A 21,435-nucleotide genomic window follows, 5' to 3' on the forward strand; every position below is an offset into this window, starting at 1 on the left:
CATATTATTATTATTATAGTCGTTAACATCAGTATTGCAAAAATCAGGGGTTAAAATTTTTTGTTAAGAAACATTAGAAAAAAGTAACCTAGCAACTCAAGATTTCATCTTTTTGGAGATGACAGCTAGATTAACTTTTTTCTTTTTAATTTATCTCAGAATACACTGTGTTGTTTTTTTTTTCCTCTTCCCACTCTTATGTGGGACTTGATATGGCTCAGGGCAAGGTATCAGTTTGCTTCTTCAGCATCAATCAGGATATAAGGGCATTTTAATGTTAAAATCTACTGTTATTTTGAGTTCTGGTCCAAGATGGCAATATAGGAGGCTGATGAATTCTTCTCCTTCCATGGACTCCACAGATCTACAACTACACATGCAGCAATTCCCTCTGAAGGAAATCCAGACTACCTGAGTGACTCCTACACATTGGATGAATGAGAAAATACCCATGTAGAAATGCAACTTTGCACACTCTCAATTAATGAGAGCCACTAAGAAAAACAAAAAACAAAACCTGTTGGACAACCACAAAGGATTCAGAAATCACCAAGAGCTTGGGCCAGGGTGAATCATAAGATTCATATGCTATATAAGACCAGTCCTTCAAATCCGGGAGAGGTGGCTATTTTATCTATAGTGTAGAAACCAACATAGAGTCAAGGAAAATAAAGAAACAGAGGAATATATTCCAAACAAATAAAGATAAAACTCCAGAGACAGATCTAATGAAATGAAGGTAAGTGACTTACCTGATAGAGTTCAAAATAATGGTAATAAAGATGCTCACCAAGGTCAGGAAAGAAATGCATGAACAAAATGAGAATTTAAACAAAGAGGCAAAATACATAAAAAGGTAGCAAACTTTCAGAAATCACATACCTGAAGAATACAATAATTGCACAGGAAAAATTAATAGAGAGGTTCAACAACAGACTGAACTGGAAGGAAGGATCAGTGGATTTGAAGGAAAGCAGATTCCATCCAATCAGAGAAGAAAAGGAAAAAAGAATGAACAAGAGTCAAGATAACTTAAGGTACGAATGGGACAACATCAAGTGGAACAATATTCACATTATAAGGACCTGAGAAGAAGAAGCATGAAAGGAAAAAAAAAATTGAAGAAATAAGGTCTGAGAAATTCTCTAATCTGGGAAATGATAAAGACATCCAGATCCAGGAAAACTAGAAACTATGAAATAAGATAAATCTAAAGAGACCAATACCAAGACACATAATTGTCAAAGGCAAGGAAGAATTTTAAAAACAAGAGAAAAACAATTTGTTACATACCAGGAAATCCCCATAAGACAACTGGCAGAGTTTCAACAGAAAATCCGCAGACCAGAATGGAGTGAAATGCTATATTCAAAGTGCTGAAAGAAAAAAAACCCTGCCAACTAAGAATGTTCTACACAGGAAAATTGTCCCTCAGAATTGAAGTAGAAATAAAGAGTTTTCTGGACAATCAAAAGCTGAAGGAGTTTATCACCACTATATTGACCTTTCCAAAATTGTTAAAGGGACTTGAAACAAAACAGTGCTAATTAGTAACAGGAAAACATATAAAAGTATAAATCTCACTGGTAAATGTAAATATATAATAAAATTCAGTACAATAAAATGTAATGGGGGTGAATAAATCACTTATAAATCTAGTATGAAAGCTAAAACACAAAAGTTGTAAAAACTATAACAACAATAATTTGCTAATAGATATGAAATAAGAATAAACTATGACATCAAATACAAAATGTGGGAAGGAGAATAAAAATGTAGAGCTTTAGAATACATTTGAACTAGTTATTATCAACTTAAAATAGACCATTATAAATCTGTTTGTACACCTAAAACTAATACAATATTTTATGTTCAAAAAGAATACAAGTTTTAAGCAACTTAAATAACATTTTATAGATTCATTGTAACCACAAAGCAAAAACCTATAGTGAATACATGTAAGAGAAAGAATCTAAGTATACCACAAGAAAAGCAACAAAAAAAAAAAAGAGAAGGAACAAAGCAATTATAAAACCACCAAAAGCAATCAACAAAAAGGCAATGAATCCATACCTATCAATAGTTACCTTAAATGTAAGTAGACTAAATTCTCCAATAAAAAGCCAGAGTGGCTGAATGGATTTAACAAAAAACAACAAGGTGTAATTATATACTGTCTACAAGAGATTCACTTTAATTTTAAGAACACGTCAGACTGAAAGTGAAGGGATGGAAAAAGATATTCCATGCAAATGGTAAACAAAAGAGAGCCAAGGTAGCTATACTTATAATAGGTAAAATATCAAAAAAGAAAATTAAAAATATCTTGAGACAAATGAAAATCAAAATACAACATACCAAAATCTATGGGATACAGCCAAAGCAATAGTAAAAAGGGAAGCTTATAGTGATAAACACACATAAAGAAAAAAGAAGGATTTTTAAAATTTTTATTTATTTAAATTCAAGTTAGTTTGTATACAGTGTAGTATTGGTTTCAGGGATAGAAGCCAGTGATTCATCACTTAAATATAACACCCAGTGCTCATCCCAACAAGTGTGTTCCTTAAACCTCATCACCCGTTTAACCCATCCCCCCCACCTCCCCTCCAGCAACCCTCAGTTTGTTCTCTGTATTAAACAGTCTCCTATGGTTTGAGACCCTCTCTATTTTTATCTTATTTTTCCTTCCCTTTCCTTACGTTTATCTGTTCTATTTCTTAAAGTTCCACATATAAGTGAAATCATATGGTATTTTTCTTTCTCTGACTTATTTCGCTTAGCATAATATACTCTAGTTCCATCCACATTGTTGCAAATGGCAAGATTTCATTCTTTTTGATCACTGAATAATATTCCTGTGTGTGTGTGTGTGTGTGTGTGTGTGTGTGTGTGTGTGTGTGTGTGTATCCTTTCTATCCAATCATCAGTTGATGGACATTTGGTCTCTTTCCATAATTTGGCTATTGTTGATAGTGCTGCTGTAAATATTGGGGTGCATGTACACGTTCAAATCAGCATTTTTGTATCCTTTGGAAAAATACCTAGTAATGCAATTATTGGATCATAGCATAGTTCTATTTTTAGTATTTTGAGGAACCTCCATACTATTTTTTTTCCAGAGTGATAACACCTGTTTGCATTCCCACCAATAGTGCAAAAGTGTTCCTCTTTCTATGCATCCTCACCAACATGTATTGTGTCCTGAGTTGTTAAGTTTAGCCATTCTGACAGGTGTGAGGTGGTCTCTCATTGTGGTTTTGTTTTGTATTTTCCTGATGATAAGTGATATTGAGCATCTTTTCATGAGTCTGTTAGCCATCTGTAGGTATTCTTTGGAAAAGTGTCTATTCATGTCTTCTGCCCATTTCTTCTCTGAATTGTTTTTTGGGTGTCGAGTTTGATAAGTTCTTTATAGATTTTGGGTACTAACACTTTATCTGATATGTCATTTGCAAATATCTTCTCCCATTCTATCCATTGCCTTTTAGTTTTGTTGATTGTTTATTTCACTGTGCAGAAGTTTATATCTTGATGAGGTTCAATAGTTCATGTTTGCTTTCATTTCCCTAGACTCCAGAGACAGGTCTAGTAAGAAGTTGCTGCAGGCGAAGTCAAAGAGGTTACTGTTTTCTCCTCTAGGATTTTGATGGTTTCCTGTCTTACATTTAGGTCTTTCATCCATTTTGAATTTATTTTTGTGTATGGTATAGAGGGTGGTCCACTTTCATTCTTCTGCATGTCTCTGTCCAGTTTTCCCAGCACCATTTGCTCAAGAGACTATCTTCCACTGGATAACTCTTTCCTGCTTTGTTGAAGATTAATTGGCCATCGATTTGTGGGTCCATCTCTGTGTACTCTATTCTGTTCCATTGACCTATGTGTCTGTTTCTGTGCCAGTACCACACAGTCTTGATGATTATAGCTTTGTAATACAGCTTGAAGTCTGGAATTGTGATGCTTCCAGCCTTGGTTTTCTTTTCAAACATTATTTTGGCTATCTGGGATCTTTTCTGGTTCCATACAAATTTCAAGATTGTTTGTTCTAGCTCTGTGAAGAATGCTCATGTTATTTTGATAGGGATTGCACTGAATGTGTAGATTGCTTTGAGTAGTATTGGCATTTTAACAATATTTGTTCTTCTAATCCACAAAAGTAGAATGTTTTTCCATTTCTTCGGCTCTTCTTCAATTTCTTTCATAAGCTTTCTATAGTTTTCAGCATACAGATCTTTTACCTCTTTGGTGAGGTTTATTCCTAGGTATCTTATGGTTTTTGGTGTGATTGTAAATGGTATAAATTCCTTGATTTCTCTTTCTGCTGCTTTATTATTGGTATATACAAATACAACTGATTTATGTACATTGATTTTATATCCTCCAACTTTCCTAAATTCATGTATCAGTTCTAGCACTTTTGGTGGACTCTTTTGGGTTTTCCACATAGAATATCATGTCAGCTGCAAAGAGTGAAAGGTCGACTACTTTGCCAATTTTTATGCCTTTTATTTCTTTTTGTTGTCTGATTGCTGAGGCTAGGACTTCCAGTACTATGTTGAACAACAATGGTGAGAGTAGACATCCCTGTTGTGACCCTAACCTTAGGGGGAAAGCTCTTAGTTTTTCCCCACTGAGGATGATATTAGCTGCAGGCCTTTCATATATGGCTTTTATGATGTTGAGGTATGTTCCTTCTATCCTGACTTTCTTGAGGGTTTTTATCAAAAAAGGATGCTTTATTTTCTCAAATGCTTTTTCTACATCTATTCAAAGGATTATATGGTTCTTATCCTTTCTTTTATTAATGTGGTGTATCATGTTGATTGATTTGCAAATATTGAACCAGACCTGCAGCCCAGGAATAAATCCCACTTGATCATGGTGAATAATTCTTTTAGTGTACTATTGAATTCAATTTGCTAGTAAGTTGTTGAGAATTTTTACATCCAGTTTCGTCAGGGATACTGGTCTGTAATTCTTTTTAGAGGGGTCTTTGTCTGGTTTTGGAAACAAGGTAATACTAGCTTCATAGGATGAGTTTGGATGTTTTCCTACCATTTTATTTTTTGGAACAGTTTGAGAAGCAGAGGTATTAACTCTTTAAATGTCTGGTAGAATTCCTCTGGGAAGTTATCTGGCCCAGGACTCAGAGTCAGTCTTGCCCCAATTAATAAACAGTTGCCAGGCAAGGAAGGACAGGGTTTGGTGTAAGCAGCTCCCCCCTCTACTAGGGGCTGCTGTGTTGCTCTCTGAAATCCCACTATGTTGGTGTTGGGTGGGAAAATGGTGCCATCCCAATATCTCACCCCTGGACCAACCTCCACTATTCAAGCATCCCTTACAGAATAGCGAGGGCAGTCAGCTTGCTCTGCACCACAACCTTCTATGCCTTCTCCTTGGCACATGGCTGGGATTCAAACCCAACATCTTAAAGGACCCAGCATGGCATGGATCTACTCCCCTCCTCCAGAGTAGAGTCTCTCCACCCTGCTGATGGAAGGCCTTTGGCTGGCACCTGAGGGTCTTTTTTTCTTGGGGAGGCAATAAACCCTCTTCCAAAAGTACTCCAGAAAGAGGACTGTTCTCTTCCAGTGCACCCGGAGATGTCTACACCATGCTATGTATGTGATGGCCAGCTCCCTCCTCCCTAGGAACACGTATCCCACCACTCTGGAGAAAGTCACACACTTGCAAGACCTCAGAATTTGAGCTCCAAAAGCTGTTTGCAAAGGAGAACTGGGATACTCTGTACTTCTTGTTCCCCAGTCTATGGTCCAGAGAGGTTTTCCTCTTGTGCTAACTTGATGCCACACTTTTTCAACCCCTCTCATTTTCTTTCCCTTTTGTCTCTCCACAGAAAGAGTTCCCTCCCCTCTGCAGCTCTGCTGTTTTTCTCTCCCCCAATTCATATCCATGCACCTCCAGCCTGCCAAGCTTCTCCCCCCAACTGTGGAAATCCTTCTGACACTCCACAGATCTATTTCCTGAGTGTTCCAAGTAATCTGACCTCAATACAGCTGTGTTTAAAAGGCAAAGAAAGCCCAGGGCCCCCCTACTTCTCTGCTATCGTAACTCCTCCTAAGAATTTTTTTTAGATTTTTTTTCTTTAAGTTTTTATTTGAATTCCAGTTAACTTACAGTGTAACATTAGTTTCAGATGTAGAATCTAGTGATTCATCACTTACAGACAACACCCAGTACTCACTCATCACATGTGCCCTCCTTAATACCCATCACCCTTTTAACCCAACCCCTGCCCACCTCTCCTCCTGTAATCCTCAGTTTGTTCTCTATAGTTAAGAGTTTGTTTTCTGGTTTGTCTCTCTCCCCCCTCACCCAAGTTCATCTGTTTTGTTTCTTAAATTTCACATACGAATGAAATCATATGGTATTTTCTTTCTCTGACTTATTTCACTTAGCATAATACATTCTAGCTCCATCCATGTCATTGCAAATGGCAAGATTTCATTCCTTTAATGGCTGAGTGATACTCCATTATATATATGTACATACCACCTCTTCTTTTTTTCTTAATTTTTAAAATGTATGTTTATTTTTGAGACAGACAGAACATGATCAGGGGAGGGGCAGAGAGAGAGGGAGACACAAACTGAAGCAGACTCTGGGCTCTGAGTTGTCAGCACAGAGCCCAACATGGGGCTCAAACTCAGGAACTACAAGATCATGACCTGAGCCGAAGTTGGATGCTTAACCAACTGAGCCACCCAGGCGCCCTAACCATACCACCTCCTCTTTTCCATTCATCACTCAGAGGACTGGACATTTGGACTCTTTCCATAATTTGGCTATTGTCAACAATGCTGCTTTAAACATTGGTATACAAGGGGTACCTGGGTGGCTCAGCTGGTTAAGCGTCCAACTTCAGCTCAGGTCGTGATCTCACAGTTCGTGGGTTCGAGCCCCGCATCAGGCTCTGTGCTGACAGCTCAGAGCCTGGAGCCTGCTTTGGATTCTGTGTCTCCCATTCTCTCTACCCCTCCCCTGCTCTCTCTCTCTCTCTCTTAAAAATAAACATTAAACAAAATTAAACATTAAAAAAAATTAAACATTGATGCACATGTATCCATTCCAATTAGTATTTTCGTATCCTTTGAGTAAATACCTAATAGTGCAATTGGTGAATACTAGAGTAGTTCTATTCTTAATTTTGGGGGAGCCTCCATACCGCTTTCCAAAGTGGCTGCACCAGTTTGTATTCTCACCAACAGTGGAAGAGGGTTCCCGTTTCTTCACATCCTTTCTAACATCTTTTGTTTCCTGTGCTATTAATTTTAGCCATTCTGACAGGTGCGAGAGGATATCTCATTGCAGTTTTGATTTGTACTTCCCTCATAATGAGTGATGTTGAGCATCTTTTCAGGTGTCTGTTAGCCAGCTCGAGGTCTTCTTTGGAAAAATATCTATTCTTGTCTCCTGCCCATTTTTTAACTGGATTATTTATTTTTTGAATGTTGAGTTTGATAAGTTCTTTATAGATTTTGGGTATTAACCCTTTATCAGATATATCATTTGCTCTCCCATTCCAATATATTCTCCCGTTCCAAAGGTTGCCTCCCAGTTTAGTTGAATGTTTCCTTCACTAAACAGAAGGTTTTTATCTTGATGAAGTCCCAATAATTTATTTTTGCTTTTGTTTCCCTTGCCTAAGGGGACATATCTAGTAAGATGTTGCTGTGGCTGATATCAAAGGAGTTACTATCTGTGTTCTCTAGGATTTTGATGGTTTTGTGTCTCACAGGCTAAACAGCCAGTGTCCTGGTTAGTGGCCTTTAGCAGGTATCTCTACACCTATGCTGAGGGGTGGGAGGAGGAAATGGGGCTGGCTGGTTATTTTACCCCCAGAGAGGCAATGCCTCCTTTCACAGATGTGCTCCACAGGGAAGGAACAGGCTCTCCCTGTGCCCCTTAGGTGATCCTCACATCATGCAATCTGCCCTGGAGTTGTTTTCCTGCCTTTGCTCCAGGAATAGGGCAGCATCCTCAGGTCTCTATCCCAGAGAAGCCCACAGACCTCTAAAACTCCAGTCTTTCAGCCCCCTGGTTGCAAAATTTCACAAAATTCAGCCCCATTCATTTTCACAGCCAATGGCTTTGGGAAATTGTTCTCCTCATACTTATCCCTGTGCACTCTACTCTCTCTTGGCTTTCTCTGCAACCAGGACTCCTTCCTGTCCACAGCACCCATGTTCCATTTCTCCCCCAAACCTGGTCTCTGCACTTCCTACCTTCCTCAATAGTGGCCTCTTCTCTCCCTCTAGTTGTGCAGTTTATTCTGTCAGTTCTCAGACCAATTTGAGTATTCAGAATGATTTGACAGTTATCCAGCTCTGTTCAAGTGATGAGACAAGCCTGGGATCCTCCTTCTACACTGCCAACTTAGCTCCTTCACAAGAAAACAAAAAAGATCTCAAACAAAACAACCTACCTTTCTACCTCAAGGAACTAGAAAAAGGACAAATGAAACCCAAAATTAGTGGAAGAAAGTAAACAAAGATCAGAGCAGAAATAAATGAAATAGAGACTAACAACACAAATCAAAACGATCAAGGAAACTAAGAGCTGATTTTTTAAAAAGGAGAAACAAAATAGACAAACCTTTAGCCAGATTCACCAAGACTGAAAATCACAAGTGAAAGAGACATTATAACTGATGCCACAGAAACACAAAGGATCATGACCACTGTTAACAATTGAATGCCAAAAGATTGGAGATTCTAGAAGCAGATAAATTTCTAGAAAAATACAACCTACCAAGACAATCATGAAGAACTAGAAAATCAAACAGACCAATTACTAGCAAGGAGATTGAGTCACTAATTTAAAACCTCCCAACAAATAAAAGTTTAGGACCAGATGGCTCCACTGCTGAGTTCTACTAAACATTTAAAGAATTAATACAATCCTTTTCAAATTCTTCCAAAAAATCAGAGTAGGGAAAATTTCCTAACTCATTTTTTCAAGGACACTACAAGAAAAGAAAGTTATAGGCCAATATTTCTGCTAAACATAAATGTAAAACTCCTCAACAAAATATTAGCAAGCCAAATTCAATAGTACATTGAAAGGATCTTATGATCAAGGGTAATATTCAAGTCAATGTGATTCATCATAATAGCCAAATGAAAAATAAAAATCCATCATCTCAATAGATGAAGAAAAAGCATTTGACAAAACTCACTATCTGTTCATAACAAAAACTACAACCAAGTGGGAATAGAGGGAATGTGCCTCACATAATAAAGATCATATGTGACAAGGCACAGCTAACATCATATTCAATGGTGGAAAAGTGAAAGCTTTTACTCCAAGATCAGAAACAAGACAAGAAAGACCGCTGTCACCACTTTTATTCAACATAGTACTGAAATACTCTCCAGGGCATGAAAAATAAATAAAAGGCATCCAAATAAGAACACAAGAAGTAAAATTGTCTATCTGCAGAATATATATATATATCCATAAGGTCTCCACCAAAAAAATACTAAAACTAATAAATTCAGCAAAGTTACAGAATAGAAAATCAACATATAAAGCTCAGCTGCATTTCTATACACTAGCAACAAACTATTAGAGAAATTTTAAAAATCCTATTTAGTTGTATCAAAAAGAATAAAATACTTAGGAATAAATTTAACCAAGGAGGTAAAAGATCTGTGCACTGAAAACTATAAGATATTAAGAATTAAAGACACAAATAAATCTAAAGATATTTCATACTCATGGGTTGCAAGAATTAATATTGTTAAAATGTCCATACTGCCCAAAGCAATTTATAGATTCAGTGAAATCCCCCTTAAAATTCCAATTACATTCTTCACCAAAATAGAATAATCCTAAAAATTTGCATAGAACCACTAACGACTCTAAATAGCCAAAGCAATCTTGAGAAGGAAGAGCAAAGAGGCATCACACTTTGTGATTTCAAACTATATTACAAAGCTATAGCAATCACAATAGTTTGGTATCAACACAAAAATAGACACAAATCAATGAAACAGGATAGAAAGCCCAGAAATACACACACACATACACACACACACACACACACACACACACACAGACTCAATTAATTTACAACAAAGGAGCCAAGAATATACAATAAGGAAAGGATCATCTCTTCAATAAATGGTGCTAGAAAAACTGTACATCCACATGCAAAAGAATGAAACCAAACCACTATCTTACACCATGCACAAAAATCAACTCAAAATGGATTAAAGACTTGAACACAGACCTTTAACAATACAACTCCAAGAAGAAAACAGAGATGGTAAGCTCCTTGACATTGGTTTTGGCATTTTTTTATTTGAAACCAAAAACAAAGAAAATATATGCAAAATTAAGCAAAAATATGATGTAGTGAGACTACATAAAAATAAAAAGCTTCTGTATAGTAAAGGAAACCACCAACAAAATGAAAAGGCAATCTACTGAATGGGAGAAAGTGTTTGTAAAGTATATAACTGATAAAAGGTTAATATCCAAAATATATAAAGGATTCATATAACTTAATAGCAAAAAAACTCAGATTAAAAAAATGGGCAGAGGTGGGTGCCTGCCTGGCTCAGTCAATAGTGCATGCAACTCTTGATCTAGGGGTTGTGAGTCCAAGCCCCATGGTGGATGTAGAGCCTACTTTAAAAAAAAAAAAACATGGGCAGAGGAACTGAATAGACACTTTTCCAAAGACAACATATAAATGGCCAATAGGTACATGAAAAGGTGCTTAACATCACTAATCATAAGAGAAATGCAAATCAAAACCACAACGAGGTATCACCTCATACCTGCTATGGTATGTATCATCAAAAAGAATTAACAAGTGTGTTAAGAGTGTGGAGAAAAGGGAACCCTGTGTAGTGTTGGTAGGAATGTAAATTGGTGCAGCCACTATGGAAAACAGTATGGAGGTGTGTAATCACATTCCTGAAGACTCTAAGCCAATGGTGGGTGACAACCCAGCAAGACCAAAGGAATGACCCAGAAACAGTGATCGAGATCTAGGTTTATTGGGGGCACTTACATACAGGGAGCCTAGGAGTGGCCAACTGAACAAAGCATCTGCTGCTGGAAACTAAACACAGCAAAGTTTTATAGTGTAGCAATTATCCTAGGAATTCTCTGTAGCTTTGCCTTTCCTTGCACAGCAAATGTTCCAATGATATCAGAACCCACCACCTGGACATTTGCATTATCAAGGTGATACTCCAAGTTGGCCAGCCTAGAGCCCCTGACCTGGAATGCTGAACAACATGTTTTCTACATATCTTACTTATGGGAAATAACAGAGAAGACGGGATCTATACATTCTCAAGATAAAGATTAACAGCAGCATTAGGGTGTGCTTGTGCAAACCAGCCCTGGCCCTTAACACACAGGAGGTTCCTCAAAAATTAAAAATAGAACCACCATATAATCCAACAATCTCACTTTTGGGTATACATCCAAAGGAAATGAAAACAGGGTATTGAAGGGCTGTCTGCAGTCCTATGTTCATTTCAGCATTATTCACAATAGCTAAGATAGGGAAACAACCTAAGGGCCTATAAATGCATGAATGGATAAAGAAGACATGGTATATATACACAATGGATATTATTGAGCCATGAAAAAGATGGAAATCCTGCCATTTGCAAAAACATGGATGGACCTTGAGGGCATTACATGAAGTGAAATAAGCCAGGCAAAGACAAATACTGCATGGTATATCACTTATATGATGAATATTTTTTTTTTAAAAGTTATAGAAACAGTAGAAAAGTGGTAACCAGTAACTGAGGGTAGGGAAAATAGGTTTGTAAAAGGGTATAAACTTTCAGCTATAAGATGAGTAAGTTCTGATAATCTAATGTAAAACATGATGACATGACAACGATGACTATCGTTGACAACCCAGTAATGTATAATTGAAATTTGCTAAGGGAGAACTTAATGTTCCACAAAAAATAAATAAAGTGATGGGCATGTTAATTAGATAGTGGGAATACATTCCCAGTTTGTATATATATCAGATAATGATGTACAATTTATTATTTTTTTAATGTCTACTTTTGAGAGAGAGAGAAAGACAGAGTGTGAGTGGGGGAGGGGCAGAGAGAAGAGGAGACACAGAATCCAAAGCAGGCTCCAGTCTCTGAGCTGTCAGCACAGAGCCTGACACGAGGCTCGAACTCATGAACTGTGAGATCATGACCTGAGCCAAAGTCAGATGCTTAACCAAAAGAACCACCCAGGCACCCCTTGATGTATACTTTAAATGTAACAATTTTATATGTCAGTTTTACCTCAATGAAGCTGACATTTTAATAATAGTTATTTCAAGTTAAAGCATTCTATTCATCACCGACAAAGCCTAAGGCAATGGTTTCAGTAAGAAATTATTTTCCCTAAAACTGTAAAGTTAGTTTTAAACATCCACTTAAATGAACAAATTATAAGTTAAACTTTAAAAAACAAATGGTTAATTATTGAGAAATAAAGAGGAAGAAGCTCTTTGAAACTTTGCATTTCAGAGACTAACCATTAAACTCAAGGCATATAAACCTTTGCTCATTCAAAGCATTTTTAACTTTGACAACAAAAATATAGCCATGAAAATTTTGCTATAGAAGAATCAAATTAAAACTGGAGATAAAAATTAAGCTCATCAAGGGGAAGACTAAGATTCTGTTCATCCAGGTTTTCAGCTTAAAATTCTTCAGAAAAAATATTCTAAAAATAAGAGCTTAAAAACCTCAAAAAAAAAAGTCAGCAAAAAAGTAGAGAATGTTGACAGTCAAAAAACACTAAAATAAGACAAATTAAAAATGACATAAACCTTAGTTTTGGGATTATGATGGCAGAGATGTCCTGCTGAACCAGGCCAGCAATAGCACAGCTCCTAGCATGTAGCTCCAGAATCGTCAATGCTGAGTCACTGACTTTTTTTTTTTTTTTTTTTTTAAGTAAAACATTAACTCCTGTGTGGTTGGACATTGTTTGGGGCTGCAAGCTTCTGAGTACACCTCATAGTTTCTCTCTGAGCTTCCGAACTTCCTAATATCCTTTAATAAATTCCTTTCCTGCTAAAACAAATTAATCAAGCAAACCAACATTAAGTCAATTAACAAAGCAACTTTTCCTCCAACCAACACATCGTGTCTGAGGAAGGGGCAACTCTTTCCAACAGATGTATGGCTTATTTTTGCAATTTATACCCCCAAAGTTGTCCTTTTTAATTCATTCTAGTTAGTGCCAGTGTTGTGTCAGATGTTGTTAGTGCCAGAAGTTGCTCTCAGTATTTTTGCTGTTTATAAGACTACATTTGATAGTGCAGGAGGGGTAGAGCTCTTGACTTCAGCTTCCCTACGGCTAACTCATCAAGGGATATTTCTGTCTTTCCATCTGGGAGATCTGGGATTTCTGAAATCTGTGTTAATACGGAAGATGACTGGCCCCAAAAGACTTGGATCTCAATACGCATTACACAGGCTGCTCCTAAACCCTACTATATGTGTCTTCAAAACTATCCCTTACCAAAATATTTTAAAGTGGCCCTGTGGCCCAGTTTTTAAGTATATACACAGTAAGTGAGAAAATCTGGATCCAAATTCTGCCCCCATGAATACTATTTATATATTATTAGATACTTTTCCAAAGTATCCAAACCCTTTTTTCTGAGCTTCAGTTTCCTCAGCTGCAAAATCAGGATAATAAAGGATCTACCCTGTAGGGCTGTTATTAACCTTAAATGGGTAGTGTTAGGGCACCTGGGTGGCTCAGTCAGTTAAGCAGCCAACTCTTGATTTCTGCTCAGGTCATTGTGTCACAATCACTGGGCATGGAGCCTGCTTAAGATTCTCTCTCCGCCTCTCCCATTTTTCACACCCCCCCCCTCAAAAAAATTAAATGGGTAATGTTTATATAGTGTCTGGCATTTAAATATTTGATAAATGTTAACTCTTCTTTTTGAAAATAGTAAAAGAAACACTAATGTATATAAATGGGAAGACCTAATTGTCATGCTTGCACTAGTTCAAGGATATCCAGAAAATGGACACTTTTCAAATTCTATAATACAGAAAAGCTATAATGGAGTGGACACTTAGTACCACATGGACATTAAACATGATTCTTCTCCATTTAACTCTATTATCCTTTGAATGTCCAAAGCACATTTTAAAATGTATTCTGAATATTGCAGAACTATGAGATGATGTTTCAAATATTATATATCAGGATTGAAAAAATAAGACCTATTTTTAGTGCTATTATTTACAGGTTTTTAAGTTCTATCACAACGGAGCTAAACTCATGAGCTCTAAGTAAATAGTACTATTTGTCTGGAATGAGAATGACAATAATAATTTTTGTTCAGAATTTACCATATACTAAGAAGTGTTGTGGCATGTGACATGAATTATCGCAAAATATCCGTGAAGTAGATAATATTCCCAACTTACAGAAAAGGAGATTAAAGTATGGAGGACTACAATAATTTGTATATTTTGTAAATGGTAGAATTAGGATTTGAGCCCAGGCAGTCTGGCTTAAGAGTCATTATTCTTAAGTACCATTTTCAACTGCACAGTAAGATACTTCCATTCTATATTTTAAACTCCAAGCACTTGAGTTGCTTCCAAAACTTATATAAATAGGTGCATATTTAAATTATGCAAAAGAAAGTTGAATACTATAACCTATTTTGTACTGCCATTAAATGATAAAATACTTAATGGAGACAATAAATTTTAAACTATGTTAACAGTCAAATATTAAAAATGAACTTATGTTTAATAAAAATCGTATGAAGTTTTTGGCTAACTACTGAAAATGTGACTAACTCTTAAAATAGTGAGGACTTAGCCATCTTTGTATGTTTTGGAAAAAATGAATTATCACTCTTCATTTACTAATCTACACATTCAGATTCCTTTATATATGAAGATTTAATTATGGTATTTATGCTGCCTTCTTCCTCCTGGTACAGATCATGTAAACGGACACTGCACAAGTCCAACCTCTCAGAGTTGCAGTTCTGGAAAACGTCTGTCTAGTGCTGATGTTTCAAAAGTAAATCGCTGGGGTCCTGGAAGACCACCATTTCGGAAAGCACAATCAGCTGCTTGCATGGAAATTTCTTTACCAGTCACAGCAGAAGGTGAGTTAAACATACAAATTTTTGTGGATACAATTAAAATTTGATATACCATAATAATGGGAGCTAGAGGACAAGGGATGTAAATTACATGTAAAAGATATTTAAAACTATAGTCAGCTCTCAGCAATGAGTAACTGAGAGATTGGTCAAACTGTGGCCATGATTCCGAATCCATTCCTCGCTACACCTCCTTCTTCATCTCTAAAACCAGGATGGCTCTGCTTATTGGTAGACACCTTCTCTTGTACAAAGGGAGACCTATGCTTTAATTTGTTCTCAAGACCCCCAGCAACAGAGTTTCCTTCCATCTCAATGGTGAGCTTTTAGTGTCTCTATCTGTAGTTATTTAATGTCTTGCAACCCTAATTTCCTCAACTGTCAAGTGAATGTGACCAAGAAAAAGGCAAGATCTTAAGTTCTTAAGTTTGCAATCTTCATCTTCATATGTTTTTTAAACGATTAAGTGCTTATTAGTGGAATGAGTATTGGAGCAGGGATTAAAGTATAAGAGCTAGAAGGCCAGAAAGTTTTAGACAGGGAGGAAAAAAGGAATCTTCTAACTTAGTGGCTACTGTCTTGCTGACAACTTTAGGGAAAGATATGGAAAAAATAATCTTAGGAAGATTTTCTATGGTAATTCTAATCTATAAAGTAATTCCCCATTTACCACCCCTCAATAAATTTGATAGTAATGACCTATATTATTATTCAAAAATTTTAATTTAAAAACTATTTTAATTATACCATACTAAATCTGGTTCATTGACATGCAAATAATGAATTTATCTCTCTCATAGGTGTCTGTGAGTAACAACCTTGAATGTTGATGCACTATGAATGAAAAAACTTTGAAAGCATTTTAGCTAGGATTTGTATAATAAAAGCAAAATGTAAAGGTTATAGAAATAGCACTCTTAATCACTGGCTTGAGAGTTGAGAATTTTGACTTTCAGACATTTCTGCCTCTAATTTGTACTGGATTCTGGGGAAATTGCTTAACTCTATATCTCGGTCTCTAAATCTATAAAGTTATATAGATTATATCCAAGCTCCCTCTCATCTCTAAATTCTATTACGAATAATTATTTTTACAAACTTGCTGAGGGATATAAGGGGGAAATTAGGAATACTATATTTGTCTTTCTAGAAAAAGGATAATCTAAGGAACTTATATTTAACTCTTTTTATAAAAATGAGTCACACTTGTACCTATAAAGGAAGGAGTGAATATGTAGAAAAAAAGGAATATGAGGAACTTGTATTCCAGAGCAATTATAAGAACAAAACCTGCCTCGAATTCCTTTAACTGAGGATGAGTTTATGCTTGTTGGAGTGTGCACATGTATGAGTGTTGATGAGCAGGAAAACTTGCAACTATCCTGCTTCCTGTAGGTGGGCTGAAGCCCCCTCAGAAAGATTACCATTAACAATGAGATGGCATGGTCTATAGCTTCTGATCTGGTCCTAGGAAAAGTTACAACTGGATTTGGATTCAAGGTAGGTAACCTGAAAGTAGTTCAGGGATACGACATTTGTTCTTTGGCCTTGGTAAATACTCCAATTTTTACAACTATAGTTACTCCAAATATAGCAAAACCAAAAATTGTGTTAGTTAGGGACATGTATTCACCACAGAACATTTGTGACCTTTCAGGTAAGTAGTCATAATTTTGTCCGTAAGAGGGAATTGCCAAGAAATCATTAGGAATATTTTCAATAATTGAGGTACAGAAGCATAATTAAAATGGTACCAGAAATTCTTGTAACCTTTACTACTTAGACTAAATATTTTTTCCCCAGATTAGAAAATTTCAACTAATAGAGGAGGTAATGTAGGGGAAAAAACATGGTGACCTGGAACTCTGGAGTCCCAAGTTCTGGTCCCAGCTCTGCCTAAGTTTATGATTTATACTTCTGGACTTCAGTCTCTTCATTATCAAAATAAGCTGGTGAATTGGACAAGCTGTCTTCCAGATCAGTTAACAAGGAACCAAATTCTACTTCCCTCTCATAATTTTGTTTTTCATGTATGAAGTCTGACTTTACTTCTTATAGAAATACACTAACTTAATTTTTGTTCTTCTAAACATCCATAGAAAGCCGAGAGAATTCCTATAATCGTTCTAGAAGTTCGAGCATCTCCAGTATTGACAAAGATTCTAAAGAAGCAATTACAGCACTATACTTCATGGAGTCTTTTGCTCGGAAAAATGACTCTACAGTCTCCCCTTGTTTGTTTGTTGGAACTAGTCTGGGAATGGTGTTAATCATCTCCCTGAACCTACCTTCAGCAGATGAGCAAAGATTTACAGAACCAGTCATGGTATTTCCAAGTGGTAAGAGTTCTTGTTTTATTCTTTAATTGCTATTTTTCACATTTTGACATAAGATAATGTATAACATTAATTTGTATTGATCTGGAAGACTATAAGTATTCTGTATGTTGGAAACTATTGAGAATTTCATAAATCATATACTATCCCAACATTTGTCATATAGCAACTTACCATTCATTAGGATAAAATAGTATAATCATTTCTATGGTAGTAAACTGTATAACTGTCCACCTAAACAATGCCTTGGGGAAAAAGTTTCTGAAAATCACTAAGGAAAACCTTAATGCAAAAGTTAAAGTATTTAATGAAGTATTTCTCCAAAGTTCTAGGCCAGAGCAGAGCCTATATCATCCCTGACAAATTCAGAACAATTAAGCTAGAAGCACTACACAGCTTTCGAAAATCTTCAGTAAACTTTCCATCTTGTTTCAAAAGCATACCACACAATTTCTTTCCTTTTTATCCTAGTGCCTGAAAAATTTGACCCAAGTTATGAGTACTGTTGCTAAAGCATATGTTCTTCTTAAAGCAAAGTATCTTCTTCCTACTTGAATTATCTTTTTTTCTTTTCAAAGAGATGAATGTGATTCCTCACGCAATTCCTTTGAACATTTAAAATTTTGTTCTCAATAACTTTTGCTTTGTATTTCCTATGTATGATAAGAAATGTTTTTCAGACAGTTTTTAGGTAAAGAAATAAAAAAGGAATTTTATTAATATATAGGATAAGGAATTTTATTTTAAAAGAATAAATATATGTGGTATGCCATGTTAGAGAGAGTTTTGTTTTCTTTGTTAACTGGTGTACTAAATTCTTATAGATATTTACTTAATGTAGGTGGAATAGTCAGCTCTCTACTAGTGTAGCAAATTTAGATAAACGTATTTATGTGTATGTGTATGTGTTAAATAACAAAAGTTGATCTTCTCACACTTCTGGGGACTAGAGAGCCAAGATTAAGGAGTCAACAGATTTGGTTTCTTCTGAGGCCTCTCTCATTGGCTTGCAGATCACCAAAGGTGCCATGTGTTCACATGGCTGTCCTTCAGTGTGCATGTACCCCTAGTGTCTCCCTGTGTATGCTAACTTTTTCTTAGACAGACACCAGTTTGGATTAGGGGCCACCCTAACAACTTCCTCTTAATCGCTTCTTTAAAGGTTGTACCTTCTGAGGTACTGGGTTCTAGGCCTTCAACACATGAATTTGGTGGAGACACAATTCAGCCCATAAAATGCATTGTATTTTAAAAGTTAATCTGCTAGGATCACTGTATTTTAATTGTAAACATATTTCACGATGAGAAAACATCTTTTACTACATTCCTTATTTTAAGGAAATATGCACAATTCTCTTATATTGGTTGAGTTAAAGCCAGATTAGTGAGGTCACAATGAATTATTAAACATTAATTCAATCCACTATTTAACTCAATAAATCGTTATACATATTGGACACCTAATATGTGCCAGGCATTCCTCACAAGTTTAAAGGTGAAAATTTATCTCTTGTGTACAAAAGTTTACAACCATAAGTGAAAGACAGTTTTTTAAGAGATATTCTAAAAAATGTGGTTTTCTATTTCACAAGCTTAGAAATAAACATTCTCTGGAACTGACTTAACAGATCTCTCAATATTGTAGGGAAGTCCTTTAGCATTCTTAGCAAACAGACATAGACTAAAAATGATGGCAAATTACAAAATAAGTATAGATTTAACTTAATAATGTGGTATCTAGTTAGTAAGTAGTTGCAAAGCTTTTCCTCATTTAAAGATATATAATGGGAACCTGTCTTCTCCAATTTTCTTCTATGTCATTATTCTTCTGTTCCTTCCGGACTTTAGTTAATATCAATACCAGCTCACCAATTGTAACAAATGTACCACATTAATACAAGATGTTAATAAAGGACAAAGGGGTCATATGGGAGCTCTCTGTACTACTTGCTCTATTTTCTGTAAACCTACAAGTGCTCTAAAAAAAAGTATTTTTTTAAAAAAGAGGTATACAATAGAGAAAACTATGAAGCTGGTTTCCAATGTGTTTTACAAATAACCATGGAAAAGAGAGAAAGCCTAATTAGAAGATCATAAGAGACTACTATGAACAATTATATGCAAATAAGCCAGACAACCTAAAAGAAATGGATAAATTCCTGGAAACATATAACATACCAAGACTGAATCATAAAGAAATAAAAAGTCTGAGCAGATCTATAACTACTAAGGAGATTGAATCAGTAATCAAAAACCTCTCAATAAAGAAAAGCCAACTCTTTTTTTAAGGAATCTTTTCACTTTAATTTACTGTGGTTGTCTTGACAGCAAATTCTATTCAATGATATGGAAATTTGAACTGTACTCAATCATTGAATTTTAGAGTGGAAAAGCACCTTAAGGTTATCCATTCCCTGTAGTTATGCCTTAGTCTGTATCAGAATCACTTGGAAGGTTTGTTACAACACAGATTATTGGTCCCCACCCTCAGAGTTTCTAATTAAACAGGTCCAGGGTGGGGTCTGAGGATTTGCATTTTTAACAAGCTTCCAGGTGATGCTGATTCTACAAATGCCACTTTACATAGGCTAGGATGGAAAAATCTACAATTCTTTACTCCTGTGCAGGGAGGGGAAAAACACAGTGCTTCCTCCTTCTGTGTGTTTCTTCTGTGTGCCTCTTTCAAACTGCTTCCACACTCACAACACTTCTGACACCACATGTGGAGAGGTTTTTCCCCATAAGAAGCAGATCTTTGCAACACCAGCTGAGTGTCCCACAGTTTAACTCAATCCTGACACTATCTGGAGATAATTGTCAGATTCCACAGGTTAAGAACTCATTCCCACAAAACTGCTCCCTCTCCTTCCTTTAGATGTCAATCACCAGTCTAGTTTGTCACCTGTGCTTCTGACACATTGGCTAGAAATCTGAGGTTCCCACAACCCCCTCTTTGGGTTCATTCAATTAATTTGTTAGAGTGGCTTACAGAACTCAGGAAAACTGTTTACTTACCATTTACCAGTTTATTATGAAAGGATACAGATGAACATCCACGTGGAAGAGATGCGTGGGTAAGGTATGTGGAAAAGAACACAGAGTTTCCATACCCTCTCCAGGAGCGTCAGTCTCCCTGCACTAACACCTGTTCACAAACCCGGAAGCTCTTCAAAGCCCTTCCTTTTGGGTTTTTATGGAGGCTTCATTACTTAGGCATGATTGACTAAATCATTGATCATTGGTTGAATTCAATCTCCAGGCCCCTCCTCTCCGGAGATTGGGAAGGGATGGGACTAAAGGTACCAACCCTCTAAACACAGCTGGTTCCTCTGGCAACCAGCCCCTATCCTTGGGTAAGATCCAAAAGTCACCTCATTAACATAATAAAAGACACCTGTGTTTTTCTCCTCCTTGAGGAAATTCCAAAGGTTTTAGCAGCTCAGTGCCAGATACAGAATAAAGACCAAAATAAATGTTTATTATAAATCACAATATCACACATGCAAATTCAGCTTAATTACAATCCTGGTTAAATTTATTTCTCCCTGCTTATTTATATGCCTGTGCAGCTGACCATGGCTGGAGGAAAACATAACCACAATAAATAGTCTCATTTTGAAATAAATCACCAATAACTTCAAGTAGGTTCCTATGCTGCTGGGTAATATCCTCTCTTCCACACTCTCAAACAATCATATATTTTCTCCACTCTCCTCAAACCTCAAATACCTCCTCCACTATTTTCAATGTCAGCTAATGACCATGTGTCCTCTTTTACTGAGAAAATTGAAACAAGCAGATAACTTCAAACACCACATCTACCAACCTGTCTGCTTATATCTCCGTGGTCTCTGTATTCTCTCCTGTTATTATGACTAAACTGTGTAAGCTCCCAACGTGGCCAACTTCTCTACTTGTATACTCAAAGTCAATCCAGCAACT

The 21,435-nt window shown here is 36.3% G+C and overlaps 1 protein-coding gene across 7 annotated transcripts in view; it reads left to right on the plus strand.

Moving 5' to 3' along the window:
• STXBP5L (syntaxin binding protein 5L) overlaps positions 1 to 21,435 on the plus strand; it is a 379,589-nt gene that overhangs the window by 337,526 nt on the left and 20,628 nt on the right. For all 7 annotated transcript variants that reach the window (XM_019448501.2, XM_019448499.2, XM_019448505.2 and 4 more), the window contains 2 exons: positions 14,990 to 15,160; positions 17,257 to 17,496. In XM_019448501.2, coding sequence (XP_019304046.2) covers positions 14,990 to 15,160; positions 17,257 to 17,496 — 411 coding nt within the window. The remainder of the gene's footprint in view (positions 1 to 14,989; positions 15,161 to 17,256; positions 17,497 to 21,435) is intronic.

This window comes from Panthera pardus, unplaced genomic scaffold (genome assembly GCF_024362965.1).
Source record: "Panthera pardus isolate Hobbes unplaced genomic scaffold, ASM2436296v1 HiC_scaffold_16, whole genome shotgun sequence".
NCBI lineage: Eukaryota > Metazoa > Chordata > Mammalia > Carnivora > Felidae > Panthera > Panthera pardus.